General features: G+C 34.1%; 2 protein-coding genes across 2 annotated transcripts; both read left to right on the top strand.

The window, feature by feature from the left end:
- Positions 1-393: 393 nt before the first annotated feature.
- LOC142225339 (uncharacterized) lies at positions 394-8,598 on the top strand. The gene is made up of 2 exons (XM_075295111.1): positions 394-694; positions 7,525-8,598. The coding sequence occupies exon 2, from the start codon at positions 7,526-7,528 to the stop codon at positions 8,330-8,332; it is 807 nt and encodes a 268-aa protein (XP_075151226.1). The 5' UTR covers positions 394-694; position 7,525; the 3' UTR covers positions 8,333-8,598.
- LOC142225298 (uncharacterized) lies at positions 2,174-7,492 on the top strand. Its single transcript, XM_075295074.1, has one exon. The coding sequence runs from the start codon at positions 2,174-2,176 to the stop codon at positions 7,490-7,492; it is 5,319 nt and encodes a 1,772-aa protein (XP_075151189.1).
- Positions 8,599-22,525: the final 13,927 nt, after the last annotated feature.

Here is a 22,525-nt window from a genome sequence, read left to right as displayed (position 1 = left end):
CGGGTTTCGATGAGCCTGAGATTCCCGTGAAATGATCCATGAAACATAAGGCTATAAGAGCTAGAAATATCGATGAAACTCTAAAGTTTTATAAAAACAGAGTGTGCTAAATGTCTGTAACATTTGTGAAGGTTTTATGAAACCGACGATTCAATAAATCCAGAAAGAAAGATTGTTAATATTAAGAACGTGTAACAGCCCTTTAAGTACTTCCAATATATATGAACGATTACTTGTACTAAAGTATATTTTCTATCAGCAGATGGCGCATATATCTATTTTCTTAATTCGAAATATTACTCTCACTTAATTTTTTTTAACGAAACCATGTAATAGCTTTTAAGTAAAAATGAAATAAATGATCACTTTGGATTTAACACTTAAACTGTTCGGTAAGCTTTTCACTCCATTCCACCTGGTGAGGTTTTTGTCAAGCCTGAAATACCTTTCTTCCCATTTCATATCGTTATCGCGAACGAGGTGATAATTCGTCGATGCTTTGTCAATCCAATCGAGAACCAACATAGAGAACCAGAGAATCCATTTAATCATTTGGTCCTTACGAACCAGATTTCTAAATTGGTTACTTATTTCATATACGGATTGAGTCAGCACCCATAACATCCTTTACATCACTATTGGATCATCTCGTCTATTCCAAGTCAACGTTCCAGGTTTGTCAATCTTCTCTAAGGTATGTACATTCTCATATGTCAATGTACAATTAGTTGCAAATAAACTAGCAAAAGCGTGTCAGCAATCGGAATATACTCGGGCGTTTTTGAGGAAAAAATCGCCGTTCAGTTTCATACGAAATACATTTCTATAAACTCGGATTTTTTATCGGAAATTTAATCAGAAAGAGTGCGTAGAAATCATTTATAATTTGTCCGAGAATCTATGCCAGCGCACATTTTACTGCTGCTATATGTGAAGAGGATTAAGTGGAAAATTCCCCTTAACCAAATATAAGAGTGTTGTTTCTTATTTATATTTCGAAAGCCATAGCGAGAAATTCAATATATTAAAAAAAAAAATCGTATTGCAATTGGTGTACGGGTGAGAAATCACATACGAAAAGAAAAGTGAAAGTAAGAATTGCATTCGAAGAAGTGGATTTATTTTTTAGAGGAAATATATTGAAAGAGGTTAATATATTAGTGTTTCCAATGAAGGTTTAATTCATAACCTCAATTCGACCTCTTCTTTTACGTGGCTTATATGTTCCACACTTTCGTTTTAATACGAATGAAATTATGAGTGTATAGCGAAAATTGGATTAGCCGTTATTCTTCTTATCATCACATATATTCATCGGTATGTAACATTTTTTTTCTTATTTCTTTTCGTATTCGCTCGTTGATATCTCATATATATGTTCATAATTTCCCTTTACATATTGTACTGACTCGTTGAAATTGTACTCTTCTTTTTTTGTTCATACCTACTCGTTAGTTCACGACGTAGAAAGAAAGCGAAGATACAATTTTTTTTTTTCAGTTGTCATATATCGATGCTGCTCATTCCAGTCGGAATAGTTAATTCGTTCCATATTATTTTTTGCATACTGCCATTCCAGCATATTACTCTTTACTCGTTGTGGAATGACTTCCCATTACTTTTCGTGCAAGAAGAAGATGATATTTTACATAATATTGTAAACAAAATAGGTTTTCTTCGATTTTTATTTTAGTAGAAACCTTCATGGTGCATTTAAAAAATTTTTTCGCACGGAATAAATGCAGAGCCATTGTGCTGAAATTTGTCCTGCAGTATTGATGTAATATGACCATTTTCGCACGAAATTATATTTCTTTAGATTATTTCGCACGAAAAATTTGATTTACTGGCAACTTTAATTCTATATACATTATTAAAATAAAGACGGAAGGTTTTCTCAGTTTAATATCTTTACATTTTGCCTTTATCTTATTTATTTTCGTAGTCCGTGAATTTGATAAAGACAAGCTATTTTTTATTTCTGAAAACTGAAGATACAATATATTTTACGATCCGAAATTTTTTGTCTATAAAATAAAACCAAAATACAAAGCTATTTCTAAAACTATTTTGTGGATTTGTTTACAAATTAAGCTTTCCAACCCCTTAAGTTTTTGGGGAACCACGTTTCGGAAGAACTAATATTTCATTTTGTTTTAATCTGTATTTTACTATGAATCCATTACATCGGTTTATTCGTGCTAACGATAAATTTGTTCAATTCGAGGAACAGATGACAGATACGCTCATCGCCACTTCCACAACTTTTGCCTTGGAAGTTCATCGGGAGGAACTTAAGGCAATGTGGGGGACTATCAAGGGCCTTTATGAAAAGTGTACGGAGGCATTACTTACTAGGGAAAACGATGACAAAAAGGAAAAAGAAAAGGGGGATAAGAATCAGGGCGGGGAGGAGAGTACAGACTCCGAGACCGATTCGGACCTAAACATGGTTAATTCTCGATACTACAACTCGTATGAGGCGTACGTTCGAATTGTTTCTAAAATAAGCGCTAGTATCCAAATGCGGTCCCAAGCTCCCAATTTTAATTCACAGTCTTCGTCCTCGAACTCCAGTTTCCATTTGCCTCCATGCGATACAGAGTCTTTTAAAGGCGACTATCATTCTTGGCCTACATTTCGGGACATGTTCTCCGCTGTCTACATCCAAAATGCCAATCTATCAAATGTCCAAAAACTGTTCCATCTCCGGAAAAAGACAGAGGGAGAAGCTCATGAAATAGTTAAAAGCTGTCCATTAACAAATAGTGGATTTGATATTGCTTGGCAGAATCTTAAGGAAAGGTTTGAGAATAAGAGAATGTTAGTCCACAGTCAACTGAAAATTTTATTCAATCTACCTGCTGTTTGCTCTGAATCTAGTGAAGATATAAAAAATCTTCGTCGTGACATTAATTCGTGCATTTCTTGTCTTCGATTATATGATATTGAAATATCAAACTGGGATCCCATTTTTGTTTATATTTGTTCAACGAAACTGCCCAGAGTAACTCTTTCTTTATGGGAACAGTCAGTGGAAGACAAAAAGGATATTTCCAAGTGGTCAGACTTGAATGCATTTCTATCCAGTAGATATCAGACTCTTGAGACGGTGTCTGAAGTTAAGGGTTCTTCAAATAGTAATAAGCTTGGTCCATCAAACTCCACAGTAACCAAACATTCAAATTATCTGAAAAAAGTAAATTCACATCATACAAGGGTGTCTGTTCCCCCTTTTGATTATCCTTGCAAGTTATGCATCAATGAGATTCATCCTATTAGGAAATGCCCTAAATTCTTACAAATGAATCACGATGAACGACGGAATTCCATAAAGAAACTGGGGCTATGTATTAACTGCTTTGCTGGTACCCATACTATAAAGGATTGCAAAAGCTCCTTCAATTGTTCTCTTTGCCACCAACGCCACAATACCCTAATACATCGGGATGAAAAGAAATCGGATAAACAAAAACCTTATCCTAAACCGAGAGATACAATGAGGGCACAGAGTCGTTCACATTCAGAATTACAGTCCACTAATCCTAATGCTATAGTGAACGTCCCTGAACCGTCGACATCCGGGAAAAGCATTCAAACTTGTTTCGCTTCGAATTCACAAAATGTGCTTTTGGGGACTGCCGTCGTTCAAATTAATCATATGGGGTTAAAATATTACGTCAGGGTATTAATTGATTCGGGGTCCCAGGGTACATTTATCACCGAAAGAATATTCCACATACTCAAGCTCCCTTCAAGACCTATTGACGCCGAAATATCGGGTCTCAATGGAATCACATCTGCTAAAGCTAGAAAAATAGCTACATTTTCCGTTTCTCCGCGTTGTGAATCCAATTTGGAAATTTCTATAGACGCCCTCGTCGTTCCGAAATTGTCGGAAAATTTACCTTCCAACTCTATTAATCCCAGTCTCTTAAAGGAATTCCCTGACATTAATTTAGCTGATCCGAAATTCTATACAAGTTCTCGCATAGATATGCTGATAGGAGCTGACATATTCAATAAAATTTTGTTGGATAATGTAAAGCGCAATATATGTGGATCCCTTATAGCTCAGGAAACCATTTTCGGATGGATTGTCACTGGGCCTATTCAAAATGATCAAATTTCGTCCTTTTCAAATATTGTTTCATTTTTCACAGAGTGTACCTTAGAAAAACAGTTGAAACGTTTTTGGGAAGTGGAAAATTTCCCACAAAAGCCACTCCTTTCACATTCCGACATTCTGTGTGAAAAATTGTATTCCGAGACTACGGAAAGAGATAAGGATGGGAGATATGTTGTATCCCTTCCCTTTAAGCAGTCTTTCTACGAAAATTCCAAAATGCTTGGTCAGTCCCGGTCCATCGCGTATGCCCAATTTTTAAAGAACGAATATCGTCTATCCAAAGACGTTGGACTTCGTGATAAGTACAATTCCATTCTCGAAGAATACATAGAGTTAGGACATATGGAACATGTTGCCCCACCCTCCATGGCAGAATTTCCAAAACATTTTTATTTGCCACACCACGCAGTATTCAAGCCAGAAAGCACAACCACCAAGATAAGAGTAGTTTTTAACGCTTCCTGTCGCACTTCCTCTGGAACCTCGTTAAACGACGTTCTTTACAGTGGTCCAATTTTACAAAATGATGTGACTATACTCATTTTGCGATGGCGATTCTTCCGTTTCGTATTCAACGCCGATATTGAGAAAATGTATCGGCAAATTAGAGTCCATCCAAAGGATACTCCATTCCAAAGAATTCTATTTCGATCTTGTGATGATGCAACCATGCAAGACTACGAATTAAAGACCGTGACTTTTGGTGTCAACGCTGCTCCATATTTGGCTATCAGAACCTTGCTTCAATTGGCAAATGACGTCAAAGACACTTTCCCACTTGCTAAACGAATTATTGAAGAATCGATGTATGTAGATGATGTCTTAGCTGGCTGCCATGAGGTCAACTCACGTATCTCCGCCAGAGACCAACTAATATCGGCTCTTAAATCCGCTGGATTTCCTCTTCGTAAATGGGCATCCAATTGCCCCGAATTGCTAAAGGATATTCCAAGATCGCACTTATTGAAGGACGACTTTCTCTGTTTTCATGATACAAGCCAAGCTAAGACTTTAGGAATCAAATGGAACGCGAAGTCTGATAACTTTTTTTTTGAATCAAAGCCATTTTCTAATAATTCGAATTTTTCAAAGAGAGAAGTGCTTTCCGAAATAGCAAAGATATATGATCCCGCGGGATGGTTGGCTCCAATAGTGGTTCTGGCAAAAATTCTCATGAGGAAAATATGGCTTTCCAAAGTTGGGTGGGATGAATTCATTACTACCGAATGTCTCGCAGAGTGGAAGAAATTTCTGAAAAGTTACTCGATAATTGAGAGTATTAAGTTGCCAAGGTGGATTTCTTACTCTCCTCGTTGTGAGATACAATTTCACGCATTCTGTGATGCATCAGAGAATGCATACGCTGTTGCAATATATACACGAGTAAAACTGGACGAAACTCATATAATCGTTCGGTTGCTTACGTCCAAAACCAGAGTTTCTCCAGTTAAAAGTATCTCAATTCCAAAGCTAGAATTATGTGGTGCAGCCTTACTGTCCGAAGTTGTGAAATCAGTGATCCCTTCAATGCAAATTTCCGCCTATGAAGTTTTCAAATGGACTGACTCTACCATCGTGCTGTCTTGGCTCCAACAGCCCCCTTGTCATTGGAAGGTATTTGTGGCAAATAGAATCTCTACCATTGCTAATAATGTTGGGACAGACAACTGGTTCCATGTGGACTCAAAGTCAAATCCAGCTGATCTGGCAAGTCGCGGCGTGTATCCTCAAGAGTTAAAAGTTTCAAGATTATGGTGGGAAGGACCGGAATGGTTACAAAAACACAGTAATTTCTGGCCAAACCAACCCTCATTAAATTCTAACACTGATTTAGAAAAGAGAAATACTCTTGTTCATTCTGCATTTATTTCAAACTATGCAGACATTCTGGAAAGATTTTCCTCGTTTAACCGAGCCATTCAAGTAATTTGTTACATTTTTAGATTTTTACATCGAGGTCTTTCCAAATACCGGTCTACACATGTCTATAGATCCATTGATTTAACTTCATTGGAGGTCAATTTTGTTAAGATTCGACTCATAATTTTAGCACAAAGGGCTTCATTTCCCGACGAGTACAAGGCTTTACTAGATAATAACGATATTAAAAGATCTTCGCATATTTTAAACTTAAATCCATTCCTAGACAAAGATGGCATAATTCGCGCCAATGGAAGACTTGCTTGCTCTTCGTTGACCTATAATGAGAAATTTCCAATTGTTCTACCTTATAGCTGCCAGTTTAGTAGACTCTTGATCCATTTTACACATGTTCTTTCGTTACACGGTGGAAACCAGCTAATAGTTCGTTTGATTCGATCACAATTTTGGATTCCCAAGTTGAAAAACTTGGCGAAAACTATTATCAACAAATGCAAAGTATGTACCATATACAAAAGAAAAACCAAATCCCAAATAATGGCTGCGCTTCCACCGGAAAGAACAACGATTAGTCGTCCATTTCATTGCACGGGCATTGATTTCGCAGGCCCCTTCGATGTTAAAAGTTCTTCTGTAAGGGGTTGTAAATCATCGAAAAGCTATGCTTGTATTTTTGTCTGTTTCGCGACTAGGGCGATTCATCTCGAAGCCACGTCTTCCTTGTCCACTGCAACATTCTTAGCCGCTTTTCACCGATTTATATCTCGAAGAGGCTGCCCTTTGCATATATATTCTGATAATGGCACTAATTTCGTGGGTGCATCCAAGGATATAGCAAGGGATTTTCTTTCTGCTTCTCGCTCTAATTTGATTTCCCAAATGGTGCACCAGAACTTGTCATGGCATTTCATCCCACCTGGAGCTCCACATATGGGAGGATTGTGGGAAGCTGGAGTCCGAAGCTTTAAAACGCATTTTAAAAAAGTATCTGGGTCGCATAAATATACATTTGAGGAATTTTGCACTTTGCTAGCCCGAATAGAGGGGTGTCTTAATTCTAGACCAATATCCATTATGTCTGAAGATCCTACAGACCTTAATCCCCTTACTCCTGGACATTTCTTGACCGGTGGGCCAATTCTTACGCCACCAGAACCAACTATAGACACTCATCCAGAAACCGTAACGAACCGGTGGCAGCGCGTTAAGGCTCTCCACCACCATTTCTGTCAAAGGTGGAAGGTTGAATACCTACGTGAGCTTCATAAAAGAAACAAATGGAAATTTCCTGAAATGAACGTAGAGGTAAATTCAATTGTCATCATTCGGGAAGATAATCTTTCTCCAAATGAATGGAGAATCGGTCGTGTGGTTAGAGTTTATCCTGGAAAGGATAACCGGGTCCGAGTTGCTGATGTTTTTACTCAGAGAGGAACTATCACGCGTCCAATTGTTAAGCTAGTATGCTTACCTACCGATTAGATAACTTTACTTTTTACTTAATTTACTTCCAGAATGCCGAGAATAATAAAAAATCGTCCATCGCTGAAGAATCCACGATCTACCAAATTCAAACGTGTTTACAAATGTCGAGTATGTAATGATATCCACCCTCTACGCTTGTGTAAACGATTTTTGGCAATGAATCCATCTAGGCGTAGGCAAGAAGTAGAGCGACACGGGTATTGCCTAAATTGTCTCGCTCACAAGCATTCCAAACTTACGTGCTTCTCCAAATCAGGATGTCGCAAATGTAACCATAAACATCATACACTTCTTCATCGGCACGAAGATAGTGGCTCAGAAATAGCTCCAATTGAATTGGCCCGAAAATCACTGAAAGTAGAGTCTCAACAAATGGTAACAGTCCTTCCTACTATATTAGCAAAATTGTCGATCAACGGTCGATTGCATCCAATACGTATTTTAGTAGATACTGCATCCACTGTCAGTCGGATTTCAAGGGCAATAGTTTTAAAGTATGATATCCCAACAAAAGGTATGGAAGACTCCATTGTATGTACTGTCACGATATTTGCACGCACAGATAAAAAAGTTAGCTTTACCACTCTAATGAGGGTTGACAATCGGATTTCCCTAAAAACTCCTGGTAAAACCTTGCCCAAATCAATACAAGAAAAATTTCATAATCTCGTCCTGGCTGATCCTTTATTTTTTAAAAATGATTCTATCTCGATGATTTTTGGTTCAGACATATATTCAAAAATTCTGTGCGACGGTATTATGCCAAATGCCGATGGTCTTGCAACAGCGCAAAATTCTACCTTTGGATGGATCGTATCTGGAAGATACCCAGTCTAGAAAAAATGTATCTACTAGATATATGCCATATATCTATCTTTTATTAAATTAAGGAAAAATGTCTTATGTATCATATAAACCTGTTTTTTTTTTCTTGTATAAATAATGGATATACCTGATGAATTTAATTATGTTTAAGTCTATTTTGATGGTACCCATCAAGGGGGCCTGAATGTTAATATTAAGAACGTGTAACAGCCCTTTAAGTACTTCCAATATATATGAACGATTACTTGTACTAAAGTATATTTTCTATCAGCAGATGGCGCATATATCTATTTTCTTAATTCGAAATATTACTCTCACTTAATTTTTTTTAACGAAACCATGTAATAGCTTTTAAGTAAAAATGAAATAAATGATCACTTTGGATTTAACACTTAAACTGTTCGGTAAGCTTTTCACTCCATTCCACCTGGTGAGGTTTTTGTCAAGCCTGAAATACCTTTCTTCCCATTTCATATCGTTATCGCGAACGAGGTGATAATTCGTCGATGCTTTGTCAATCCAATCGAGAACCAACATAGAGAACCAGAGAATCCATTTAATCAAAGATCATTAAAAGCTTCCCTCTCGAAGTTTCTTTAGAACTTGCAGATGCAGTTGGAATGGTTTGGATGAATATGAGATTTCGGTGGAATGAAGATATGGAGCAAGAAATTTCTATGAAACTCAAAACTTTTACAAAATATCCTAAGGATCCGTAATATCTGCGTAGGTTTCTCTGCAAACGAAAAGTTCATTGAATCCAAAAATTTAATTGATCCGGAAGGTTCCAGACAATAGGAACAATATCTCGGAACCAGATTTGAAGTTTCTTTAGAACTGGAAGGCACAGTAAAATTGAAGAGTTTGTGTGAACTTGAGGTTTCAGTGATATGGTCCATGAAGCCTAAAATGTGTATGAAATCGGAGGGATGTATGGAAACTAAAGGTTTTATGGGGATAGAAAGTTCAATGAAACCATAAAACATTTATAAAAACGGCATGTCCTAATGTTCAACAAGTATAAACGGCCTTAAGTTCGGCCAGGCCGAATCTTATGTACCCTCCACCGTGGATTGCGTAGAAACTTCTACGAAAGACTGTCATCCACAATCAAATTACTTGGGTTGTGGTATCTTAAATCGTTTTCTAAATTGTGAGTTAGTCCATACGTGGTATATATTAGACAAACAGGTACATATGTAAGTCTACAAATAATTACGAATCGATATGGACTTTTGCACGGTACGTAGGGAGCCAGAATTGAAATATGGGGGTCGCTTATATGGGGGCTATATAAAATTATGAACTTTATATGGACCAATTTTTGAGTGATTGGGGATGGATTTATCTGAGGGCTATATATAACTATAGACCGATATGGACCTAGTTAGGCATGGTTGTTAACGGCCATATACTAGCACAATGTACCAAATTTCAACTGACTCGGATGAAATATGCTCCTCCAAGAGGCTAAAAAACCAAATCTCGGGATCGGTTTATATGGGGGCTATATATGACTATGGACTGATATGGACCACCTTTGGCATGGTTGTTAAATATCATATAATACCACCACGTACAAATTTTCAATCAGATCGGATGAATTTTGCTTCTCCAAAAGGCACCGGAGGTCAAATCTGGGGATCGGTTTATATGGGTGCTATATATAATTATGGACTGATATGAACCAATTCCTGCATGGTTGTTGGATACCATATACTAACCTCACGTTCCAAATTTCAACCGAATCGGATGAATTTTGCTCTTCCAGGGGCTCTGGAGGTCAAATCTGGGGATCGGTTTATATGGGGGCTATATATAATTATGGACCGATTTCGACCAATTTTTGCATGGCCATTAGAGACCATATACTAACACCATGTACCAAATTTCAGCCGGATCGGATGAAATTTGCTTCTCTTAGAGGCTCCTCAAGCCAAATCGGAGGATCGGTTTATATGGGGACTATATATAATTATTAACCGATGTAGACCAATTTTTGCATAGTTGTTAGAGACCATATACTAACACCATGTACCAAATTTCAGCCGGATCGGACGAAACTTTCTTCTCTTAGAGGCTCCGCAAGCCAAATCGGGGGATCGGTTTATATGGGGGCTATATATAATTATGAACCGATACAGATCAATTTTTGCATGGGTATTAGAGACCATATACTAACACCATGTACCAAATTTCAGCCAGATCGGATGAAATTTGCTTCTCTTAAAGGGTTTGCAAGCCAAATTTGGGGATCCTTTTATATGGGGGCTATACGTAAATGTGGACCGATGTGGACCAATTTTTGCATAGTTGTTAGAGACCATATGCTAACACCATGTACCAAATTTCAGCCGGATCGGATGAAATTTTCTTCTCTTAGAGGCTCCGAAAGCCAAATCGGGGGATCGGTTTATATGGGGGCTATATATAATTATGAACCGATGCAGATCAATTTTTGCATGGGTATTAGAGACCATATACTAACACCATGTACCAAATTTCAGCAGGATCGGATGAAATTTGCTTCTCTTAGAGGGTCAGCAAGCCAAATTTGGGGGTCCTTTTATATGGGAGCTATACGTAAATATGGACCGATATAGCCCATTTGCAATACCATCCGACCTACATCAATAACAACTACTTGTGCCAAGTTTCAAGTCGATAGCTTGTTTCGTTCGGAAGTTAGCGTGATTTCAACAGACGGACGAACGGACATGCTCATATCGACTCAGAATTTCACCACGACCCAGAATATACTTTATGGGGTCTTAGAGCAATAATTAGATGTGTAACTAACGGAATGACAAAGTTAATATACCCCCATCCTATGATGGAGGGTATAATAAATCCCCAAAAGTTCTTTGGAACCGGAAGTTTCAATGCAATCGAAAAACTTTCTTTTAACAAAAAAATAGTTCTACAGAACTGGAAGACTGAAGTCAAATTATGCTATTGAACGGGAAGGTTGGCTGCTGCCTGGATGCTCTTTGGAGTTGGAATAAGCTATACAATCGGGGTGCGATGTGAAACTGACAGCATCTGGTTATTTACTAATATCGGCAAACCATTTCATGGATTAATGAACATCATGTTTATAAATCAGAAACTGTTCGTCGCTTCACTTGTTCCTGGGAATCATATGCATTTCGTGCCAATTTCATTCCAAGATACGCTTAACCATTCCTGAATAGGAAGTGTGAGACATTGAGAAGCTATGAGAGGGAGAAATAAATCAATAATAATAATAAAATGGATTAATGAACATGATGTTCATTAATCCATGAAATGGTTTGCCGATATTAGTAAATAACCAGATGCTGTCAGTTTCACATCGCACCCCGATTGTATAGCTTATTCCAACTCCAAAGAGCATCCAGGCAGCAGCCAACCTTCCCGTTCAATAGCATATTTTGACTTCAGTCTTCCAGTTCTGTAGAACTATTTTTTTGTTAAAAGAAAGTTTTTCGATTGCATTGAAACTTCCGGTTCCAAAGAACTTTTGGGGATTTATTATACCCTCCATAATAAATGGTCCGATGTAATGAGTCTTCAGCGCATATATCAAAGGTCAAGTTAACCCAGTTCAAAACTATATACTTTGTAGGGCGGGAAACAATATTGTAACAGAATGACAAGCTCTTTATATCACCTTTTTCTGTGGAAGATGGTAATATACTGTCAACTGTTTTCAATACAGACCAACCTACTGTTTCATATGTACTGCCTTCCTCTGTCAAATAAACACTTGTGGTTTTGCCAATGTAATAAGAAATGCATCATAAATACCTTAAGATCTGCAGCAGAAGCAAATTCATCCTATGACGTGTATGATGCCGTATTTGATGACTGCAAAAAATTGACATATTTCCGAGAGAGATTGCAACCAAGAGAATGAGAGAACTTATAGACTCCCCTACTATGGTATGGTTCGTATGAAGTGAATGACGACAGCAATGATTTTATGGTTTACACCAGAGCTCGGCTATTGGGTTTTGAGCAGCAATTGCCATGAGATTACAAAGCAACTGCGAAGCATTGCATCAAATATGGTGCCAGTGAATGCTTTGTGACACACAAAGTTGCGAATATGATAAATTTCATTGGCACTTTGTATGTTGTAATACTTCATACTTTACATTGCTTAGAGGTAATGATCATTGATCATGTAATCATTATTATTAATTTATTTCTCCCTCTCACAGCTTCTCAATGTCTCACATTTCCTATGCAGGAATGGTTAAGCGTATCTTGGAATGAAATTGGCACGAAATGCATATGATTCCCAGGAACAAGTGAAACGACGAACAGTTTCTGGTTTATAAACATTTTAGTGTGAGAGGGTGGGAAAAAGAAATGTATTCTGATTTCTGGCCACTACACAATTCTCTTGATGGAAATATCAAGGACCAAGCAATCAATGTCAATAATGCTACATATTCTCCAATATTCAAGGAACAACCTTAATGGAGCCTCCATTAGGTAACTATCGAAAAAATGTCAGGTGGCGTTAGTGTTAAAACTTCGTTTCAGTGATGACGAAGTGAGGCGAACATTCGAGCAAATTGGAATTTAGAAAAAATTCTCACCGGGTCATTAAAGTTCTTCTGTGGCCATAATGACCTAACTAAACCTCATACATGTCCAAGAAATTTCAGAGCAAAGATAAGATTCTAACATAACTTTAGAAGCTCTAAATTTGAGCTCTATCCTTGTGAACTCTGAAGGCAAGAGGGAATAATCATTAACTTGACAATGGACAGAGCAAGGTTGGCCTGTAGAATAAGGGGTATTTAAACTCAAAAGAATGTTGTGCGCGCGAGTAAATTAACTCGTCAGTCATTGGAATTGCCGGTTGGGCAAAACTCAAAGCAATCGTAACTGCACAACACCATTCCAACGAAGAGATGATATTCCCTTCACTGAAACCAAACAACATAAACCATGCTGAAGAAGGCAATTTACTGGTTGTTGATTAAAGCTGCCTCAATACGGTTTCATTTCACTAAAGCTTTGTGGCTATTTAGCCACCACGGAAAGTGTCAGAAGTAGCTCATCATCGTAATTCTTTAGAATTGGTATGGCAAAATGAGTTTATCAACTCTTATATAAAACATATAAAAATTTGTGGATACTGTGGATACGGATTGATAGGGAGATAAAGTTTATGAGGACACAGTAGTTTAATGGACAGCAAATGATGCCAAAATTTTTGTACAATTATTTAGTCACCCCAAACATTAAATTAAAACATTATTGCAACAAAATAAAAATCGCCATAATGTTTATATGTTAGTTTTGAGCACATTTATTATGGAAGAGTTACGAATTTTAAAGGGAAAAGGTAAAAACGCAATTGAATAATAGATGAGCAGCTTTTGTCCACATAGATGGGCCACCATGGTTGGGGAGTGTTATACCACGGCATACCAGCAAGTGAAACTTTGATATCCACTGGTCATATGGTATAAATCGGGCGAATGATATACACGGGAGCTATATCTAAATCTGATCCGATTGCTACCAAATTTAGCACACTTGACTATATTACTAATTGTACGCCTGTTAATCTAAAGTATATAGGTACACAATTTGTTCTTCTACAATACGTAGAAGGAATGAAGCTAGAACCTGTCTAAACACGGTCCTTCTACAATACGGTGGCCAACTAAATTTATGTTTCTGTTAAAGATAGCTTTATTGCATCGGCTCGTGGGCGCCCAAAACTATGCTATATAAATATAACTGTTTGACTGTTTACCTTGATGGCAATAGCGATAATTGCCTAGTGATGTCAATAACAGCTACGTAGCCCAGTGGATAACAGCTACGTAGCCCAGTGGATACAATATGTATGGTCCGCGGTTCGATTCTCCGTCCAGGTGAAAGGGAAAATTTAAGAAAAATTATAAAATCGAATAATTTCTTTTACATTGTTTGTATTACAGAAAAAGATGCAAAGATGGGAAGATGCAATTAGTCAGAAAAAAATTTTGAGTTCTTTTTTATGAAATTGTATATACTTTTCTTCCAAGTATATACTTTTCGTCCAAACAAACATCCTTACAGCGAAAAGCCAATTGGAAACGATATTTGTTTGTCTAAAATATTGTTTTGGATAAATTTTGTTTGGATCTAGGACAACACATTCCCTTCATTATCTCCACACGGATATGTACCTCTTACAAATGCGTCGTTTTTTTTATTCTTAATTCTTTGGAAAAGCTTCCGGATTTCTATTGAAACAAAAATAGTGCAGTGAGCCCTACGATTTTTCGTCCTTAAAATACAAATATGAGTTGTTCACATAATCACATGTTAACATAAAAAACCTCCTGAGGCAGATATTTTTTTCTTGACCAAAAATCGATAGACTTTTTAATGAAGATATTTTGTCCATAGGATTAGGTTATTCTGGGTTAAAATTGTTGTCTTTACGTAAAAGAAAATTCAAGTTGTCAACTCTGGAATAAATCTTCATCAGATTGTGCATGATGGGCCACACCATTCATCCCATTTCCGTATTAAAATTTTCCATGAAAGGCTAAAATTTCATTCACCAGAATGAACTTTTACAAAAAAAAAATATTTTTTGTCCTCAATTACTTAATTAATTGATCCAAATAATTTTTAATTGAAATGCCTTCAAGCTATGATAGTATCAAGTCAATTAAAACAAGTATATACGGCCGTAAGTTCGGCCAGGCCGAAGCTTTTTTTCTACGCAATCCATGGTGGAGGGTACATCCACAATCGAATTACTTGGATTGCGGTATCACTTGCCGATGGCAAGGTATCTTAAAACTTCCTAACACCGTTTTCTACATTGCGAGGTAGTCCATATGTGGTATATATTAAACTAAAAAGGGCCGATTAAATACTTATATAATTAAGTTTGACAAAATTTTCTATAGAAATAAAATTTTGATAAAAGTTCCTATCGAAATAAAATTTTGACAAAGTAAAATTTTGACAACATTTTCTATAGAAGTAAAATTTGGAGAAAATTTTCTATAGAAATAAAATTTTGTCAAATTTTTCTATAGAAATAAAATTTTGACAAAATTTTCTATAGAAATAAAATTTTAACAAAATTTTCTATAGAAATAAAATTTTAATAAAATTTTCTATGGAAATAAAATTTTGTCAAATTTTTCTATAGAAATAAAATTTTGACAAAATTTTCTATAGAAATAACATTTTGACAAAATTTTCCATAGAAATAAAATATTGAAAAATTTTACTATAGAAATAAAATTTTCACAAAATATTCTATAAAAATAAAATTTTGGGCAATTTTTCTATAGAAATAAAATTTTGACAAAGTAAAATTTTGACAACATTTTCTATAGAAGTAAAATTTGGAGAAAATTTTCTATAGAAATAAAATTTTGTCAAAATTTTCTATAGAAATAAAATTTTGTCAAATTTTTCTATAGAAATAAAATTTTGACAAAATTTTCTATAGAAATAAAATTTTAACAAAATTTTCTATAGCAATAAAATTTTGAAAAAAATTACTATAGAAATAAAATTTTCACAAAATATTCCATAAAAATAAAGTTTTGGCAAAATATTCTATAAAAATAAAATTTTGGCAAAATTTTCTATACAAATAAAATTTTGGGCAAATTTTCTATAGAAATAAAATTTTGACAAAGTAAAATTTTGACAACATTTTCTATAGAAGTAAAATTTGGAGAAAATTTTGTATAGAAATAAAATTTTTTCAAAATTTTCTATAGAAATAAAATTTTGACAAAATTTTCTATAGAAATAAAATTTTGACAAAATTTTCAATAGAATTAAAATTTTGACAACATTCTCTATAGAATTAAAATTTTGACAACATTTGCTATAGAAATACAATTTTGCCAAAATTTTCTATAGAAATAAAATTTTGACAAAATTTTCAATAGAATTAAAATTTTGACAACATTCTCTATAGAATTAAAATTTTGACAACATTTGCTATAGAAATACAATTTTGCCAAAATTTTCTATAGAAATAAAGTTTGACAAAATTTTCCATAGGAATAAAATTTTGACAAAATTTTCTATAGAAGTAAAATTTTGACAAATTTTTCTGTAGAAATAAAATTTTGACAAAATTTTCTATAGAAATAAAATTTTGGTAGATTATTTTTGGCTCGAGTGGCAACCATGACAATATTCTCTATAGAATTAAAATTTTGCCAATATTCTCTATAGAATTAAAATTTTGCCAAAATTTTCTATAGAAATAAAATTTGACAAAATTTTCTATAGGAATAAAATTTTCACAAAATTTACCATAAAAATAAAATTTTGACAAAATTTTCTATAGAAATAAAATTTTGACAACATTTTCTGTAGAAATATTCTCTATAGAATTAAAATTTGACAACATTTGCTATAGAAATACAATTTTGCCAAAATTTTCTATAGAAATAAAGTTTGACAAAATTTTCTATAGGAATAAAATTTTGACAAAATTTTCTATAGAAATAAAATTTTGGTAGATTATTTTTCGCTCGAGTGGCAACCATGACAATATTCTCTATAGAATTAAAATTTTGCCAATATTCTTTATAGAATTAAAATTTTGCCAAAATTTTCTATAGAAATAAAATTTGACAAAATTTTCTATAGGAATAAAATTTTCACAAAATTTACCATAAAAATAAAATTTTGACAAAATTTTCTATAGAAATAAAATTTTGGCAACATTTTCTGTAGAAATATTCTCTATAGAATTAAAATTTGACAACATTTGCTATAGAAATACAATTTTGCCAAAATTTTCTATAGAAATAAAGTTTGACAAAATTTTCTATAGGAATAAAATTTTGACAAAATTTTCTATAGAAATAAAATTTTGACAAATTTTCCTGTAGAAATAAAATTTTGACAAAATTTTCTATAGAAATAAAATTTTGGTAGATTATTTTTGGCTCGAGTGGCAACCATGACAATATTCTCTATAGAATTAAAATTTTGCCAATATTCTCTATAGAATTAAAATTTTGCCAAAATTTTCTATAGAAATAAAATTTGACAAAATTTTCTATAGGAATAAAATTTTCACAAAATTTACCATAAAAATAAAATTTTGACAAAATTTTCTATAGAAATAAAATTTTGACAACATTTTCTGTAGAAATATTCTCTATAGAATTAAAATTTGACAACATTTGCTATAGAAATACAATTTTGCCAAAATTTTCTATAGAAATAAAGTATGACAAAATTTTCTATAGGAATAAAATTTTGACAAAATTTTCTATAGAAATAAAATTTTGACAAATTTTTCTGTAGAAATAAAATTTTGACAAAATTTTCTATAGAAATAAAATTTTAGTAGATTATTTTTGGCTCGAGTGGCAACTATGACAATATTCTCTATAGAATTAAAATTTTGCCAATATTCTCTATAGAATTAAAATTTTGCCAAAATTTTCTATAGAAATAAAATTTGACAAAATTATCTATAGGAATAAAATTTTCACAAAATTTACCATAAAAATAAAATTTTGACAAAATTTTCTATAGAAATAAAATTTTGACAACATTTTCTGTAGAAATATTCTCTATAGAATTAAAATTTGACAACATTTGCTATAGAAATACAATTTTGCCAAAATTTTCTATAGAAATAAAGTTTGACAAAATTTTCTATAGGAATAAAATTTTGACAAAATTTTCTATAGAAATAAAATTTTGACAAATTTTTCTGTAGAAATAAAATTTTGACAAAATTTTCTATAGAAATAAAATTTTGGTAGATTATTGTTGGCTCGAGTGGCAACCATGACAATATTCTCTATAGAATTAAAATTTTGCCAATATTCTCTATAGAATTAAAATTTTCTATAGAAATAAAATTTGACAAAATTTTCTATAGGAATAAAATTTTCACAAAATTTACCATAAAAATAAAATTTTGACAAAATTTTCTATAGAAATAAAATTTTGACAACATTTTCTGTAGAAATAAAATTTTGACCAAATTTTCTATAGAAATAAAAATTTGGTAGATTATTTTTGGCCCGAGTGGCAACCACGATTATGAACCGCTATGGACCAATTTTTGCGTGATTAGGGATCGGCTATATATAACTATAGGCCTATATGGACCAATTTTGGCATGGTTAGTAGCGGCCATATACTAACGTCAAGTTGCAAATTTCAACCGGATCGGATGAATTTTGCTTCTCCGAGAGGCTCCGGAAATCAAATATGGGGAACGGTGTATATGAGGGCTATATATAATTATGGACCGATATGGACGAATTCTTGCATGGTTGTTAGAGACCATATAGTAACACCACGTACCAAATTTCAACCGGATCGGATAAATTTTTCTCCTGCAAGAGGCTCCGGAGGTCAAATCTGGGGAACGGTTTATATGGGGGCTATATATAATTATGGTCCGATATGGACCAATTCTTGCATGGTTGTTAGAGACCATATAGTAACACCACGTACTAAATTTCAACCGAATCGTTTCAATTTTGCTCTTCCAAGGGGCTCCGGAGATCAAATCTGGGGAACGGTTTATATGGGGGCTATATATAATTATGGACCGATATGGACCAATTTTGGCAAATTTGGCTGCACTTGTAGGCTCCGCAAGCCAAATCTGGGGGTCCGTTTATATGGGGGCTATACGTAAAAGTGGACCGATATGGCCCATTTGCAATACCATCCGACCTACATCAATAACGACTACTTGTGTCAAGTTTCAAGTCGATAGCTTATTTCGTTCGGAAGTTAGCGTGATTTCAACAGACGGACGGACGGACGGACGAGCTTAGATCGACTAAAAATTTCACAACGACCCAAAATATATATACTTTATGGGGTCTTAGAGCAATATTTCGATATGTTACAAACGGAATAACAAAGTTAATATACCCCCATCCTATATACACCATACACTATCAATTTTTGTAATTGATTTTTGTTTTTATTAAAAATTTTGTTAAACCAATTAAATTGTTAATTGAATATTTTTTAAAAATCATTTACAATTTTTTGGAAAAAATATTGGTGATATTGTTTTTTTTTTTTTTGTGTATAACAAAATGTTTTAGTTTTCAAATAATAAAAAATAATCTCGGTTTATAATTAAGATGATGCATTGCCTACACTGGAAAAAAATATTGTCGTGAGGCGAATGATCTCATGTCCTTTATATACGAATGCCAATTACGTGAATTTCTTTATTAATATATTGCAAAAAGAAAATGAAAATTCCATAAATGAGATCTGTATCCTAATTTCAATTTTATTGATCCTAAATTCAAACCTACAAAGGTCCCTAAAAAAAATTCCTTATTTTAACGAAGCCGCTTCTTGGGCTCCGAATCAATACAAAAATCCTTAACCCTTATACTACGTTGGGATCATTTGATGACCCATGTCGTATTTGTCATCACCTGCTGTTCGAATATAATTAAAAATTTCTATCACTCAGTGCATGAATAGGTGACATATGCTGAATTCATGCTGAGTAGTAAGAACTTTTAATTATAATCCAACAGTAAAAAATTCGGTGATGAAAAATACGACCTAATACCCAACGCAGTATAAGGGTTAAGGAAAGGTCAAAATCGTTGGAATCAGGTAAACTTTTTTTGGAGTGTATAATTGATCTGGGAGTTGCCAGGTTAAAGTCGATCAGAAGCTTTTGTTTACAGTCAGAATCCCCGACAGCACAAATACGTAACCATTAGATTGAAAAGAAATTTCCAGGCTTCCCAAAAAATATTTCAACGTTATAAAATCTCTGACCTATATATATATTGCTACACAATACAAATCGCGTAGATAACGTTGTTACAAAATCATATCGTAGTATGAATGACCATAGAAATTCCTTTATTCACCATAGCCAATACAGCAATATGCGACTGGTTACAGTTGACGATGCTGATGCGGATGACGACGACTAAAGCTTATTATCCTTTTTGTTAAAGGATTAAAATTAATGCCACACGCTTAATCATGACACAAAATAAGAATTTCGAAATGAAGACAGCCAAACAACACCAACAAAAAGAGACCAAAAACACAGATCACAGATGCACAGACTACAAGAACCCAAAGTTCGGCTGGCTGACGGCATGATCAAACTTAGACAATGGGCAAAGAGGAAACCTCTTGGATTGCTGCATAACCAAGCACACAGCAGAATTCAAGACTTAATGATGTGTGTAATATACGACAAACAACAATACCCAATAAACAATAATGAAATGACCATGTCCATGTGAATGAAGCAATGGATGGATGGATGGATGGACGATGGTTGGCTGTTATGGCCACCGCCATAACCATAGGGATTTCAAAACGCACACAAATTCATAGTGGCTGACCTAAAAGAATCTGTCTCAGTTATTTTATTCCAAGATTTTCAAGTATTTTCTTTAAAGGGGTCTAGATGATTGGATTGGTTGGACTGCATTCTAGTATTCTTGTAATTATTTCTTCTCAAGACTCATATTTCGTCCAAAAATAGAGACAGTGTAATGTTAACTGTTTGACAGTCTTGAAATTCACTCGAACATTCCATGCGATCCACACCCCGCATCCCTCCAACAATTCGTAGTTGCTCTTAACGCTTTTCTCTAATCAATCAGAACTTTCTTTCTAGCACATTGTCATGGCCAATAATTTTCACAATCATGGACCTAGATGGTCCCAGAAGGAATCCGCTAAACTAAGGACGATACACTAACTTTGGTCATCATTGCCAAAGTAGTTAGGGAAGTTCATCATCTCATTTCACCATTATGGTTGAAATGTTGGCGGCGAATGCTCTTCAATCTAGTCTTCCTGCCCGGTTGACATGTAGCCCAATTGTCCGGTATGATTATGGCTGTGTATGTGTGTGTGTGCATTGTGTCCAATATTTTTCTAGTTGTTCTAAGTAATTGTTCTAACGCTGTTTTGTCATCTCTGTTTAAAAAGTAATTTCATTTTTTCTCTTCATTGAAGTCGTCAACTTGGTTGTCGTGATCATCGTTCAAAGTCACCATGGATTGGCAACAAAATTGATGTAGTGCAAGCTAATCACTGATTCACAAAAGGGGAAATATCACCTACCAGCAGAAATAGGATATATGGAAGAGACAACAAGGGAAGTCTGCTTGCATATGCCGAAAATTTGGCAGACTCTTTTGCATCCTTTAACAACACACAAAAAAATATTTTTCTGATTCAATCACGAAATTAATTGATCCAATTAATTTTTTAATTGAAATGTCTTCAATCACGAAAATGGTAGTATCAATCACAGTTTTAATTGGGCATAGAAAAAATCCTTGATTAAAAAAGTAATTGATCTCATTAGCAATTTTCAATTAATTTTTTAATTGATTCAATTAAAAATGTAATTGATTTTGAATGCAAACCCCAATTAATTTTTTATTTAAAAATGTAACTATTTTCAACTACTTTCTGAATTGGCTTAGAGTTTTTATTTTGATTAAGAAATGTTCATCACTTTTTTTAACTGACTTAGTCTTCTGAATTTGATTAAAACGTTAATTCTATCAATTAATTTTTTAATTAAAAATTTTAAAATTTTCAATCATTGACTTAATTAACCTAATGTTTATATCATGATTAAAAAGTTAATTGTATCAATTAATTTATTAATTGAAAAAACATTCAACTTCAATTAACTTTTTAATTGGAAATATTCTGGTGATATTTTTTCTGTGAAGAAGTTTTCCTGAAGTCCATAACTCAAAAACGAATTCATTGTGTTGTTGGGTTGCCTTATATATTTTTGGAATAGAGTCCAAACTCAAATATTGATCATCCCATTTTATTTTTTACGTACAGGAATAAAAAGAAGTCATTCAGTGCCAAGTCAGGACTATATGGAGGATGACCCATCAAATCGATGTTTTTAGTGCTCAAAAATGCAGTTATTTGAGGCGATGTATGGGAGCTCCCATTGTCGTGGTGAAAAGTTATCTCTCTTCGGTGATTGGTTTTCCCGATTTCTTAGAAGACAACTGAAAAACAAATGGTTGTGTACCATTCAGAATTGACTTTTCTGCGTTGTTCTATGATTGCGACTTGTTCAGTTTTTCAAAACATTAAGGCGATCACTTGCTTGAAAGTACTTCATGTGCGAGTATCTTTTGTGCAATATTGAATCTATACTGGTTTCTCGAATTTATACTAAGGTTTCTCTCAATCTCACGATCG

This window comes from Haematobia irritans, chromosome 2, assembly GCF_050003625.1.
Source record: "Haematobia irritans isolate KBUSLIRL chromosome 2, ASM5000362v1, whole genome shotgun sequence".
NCBI lineage: Eukaryota > Metazoa > Arthropoda > Insecta > Diptera > Muscidae > Haematobia > Haematobia irritans.
The sequence above is the reverse complement of the archived record's forward strand: the minus strand, read 5'-3'. Positions and strand labels throughout refer to the sequence as shown.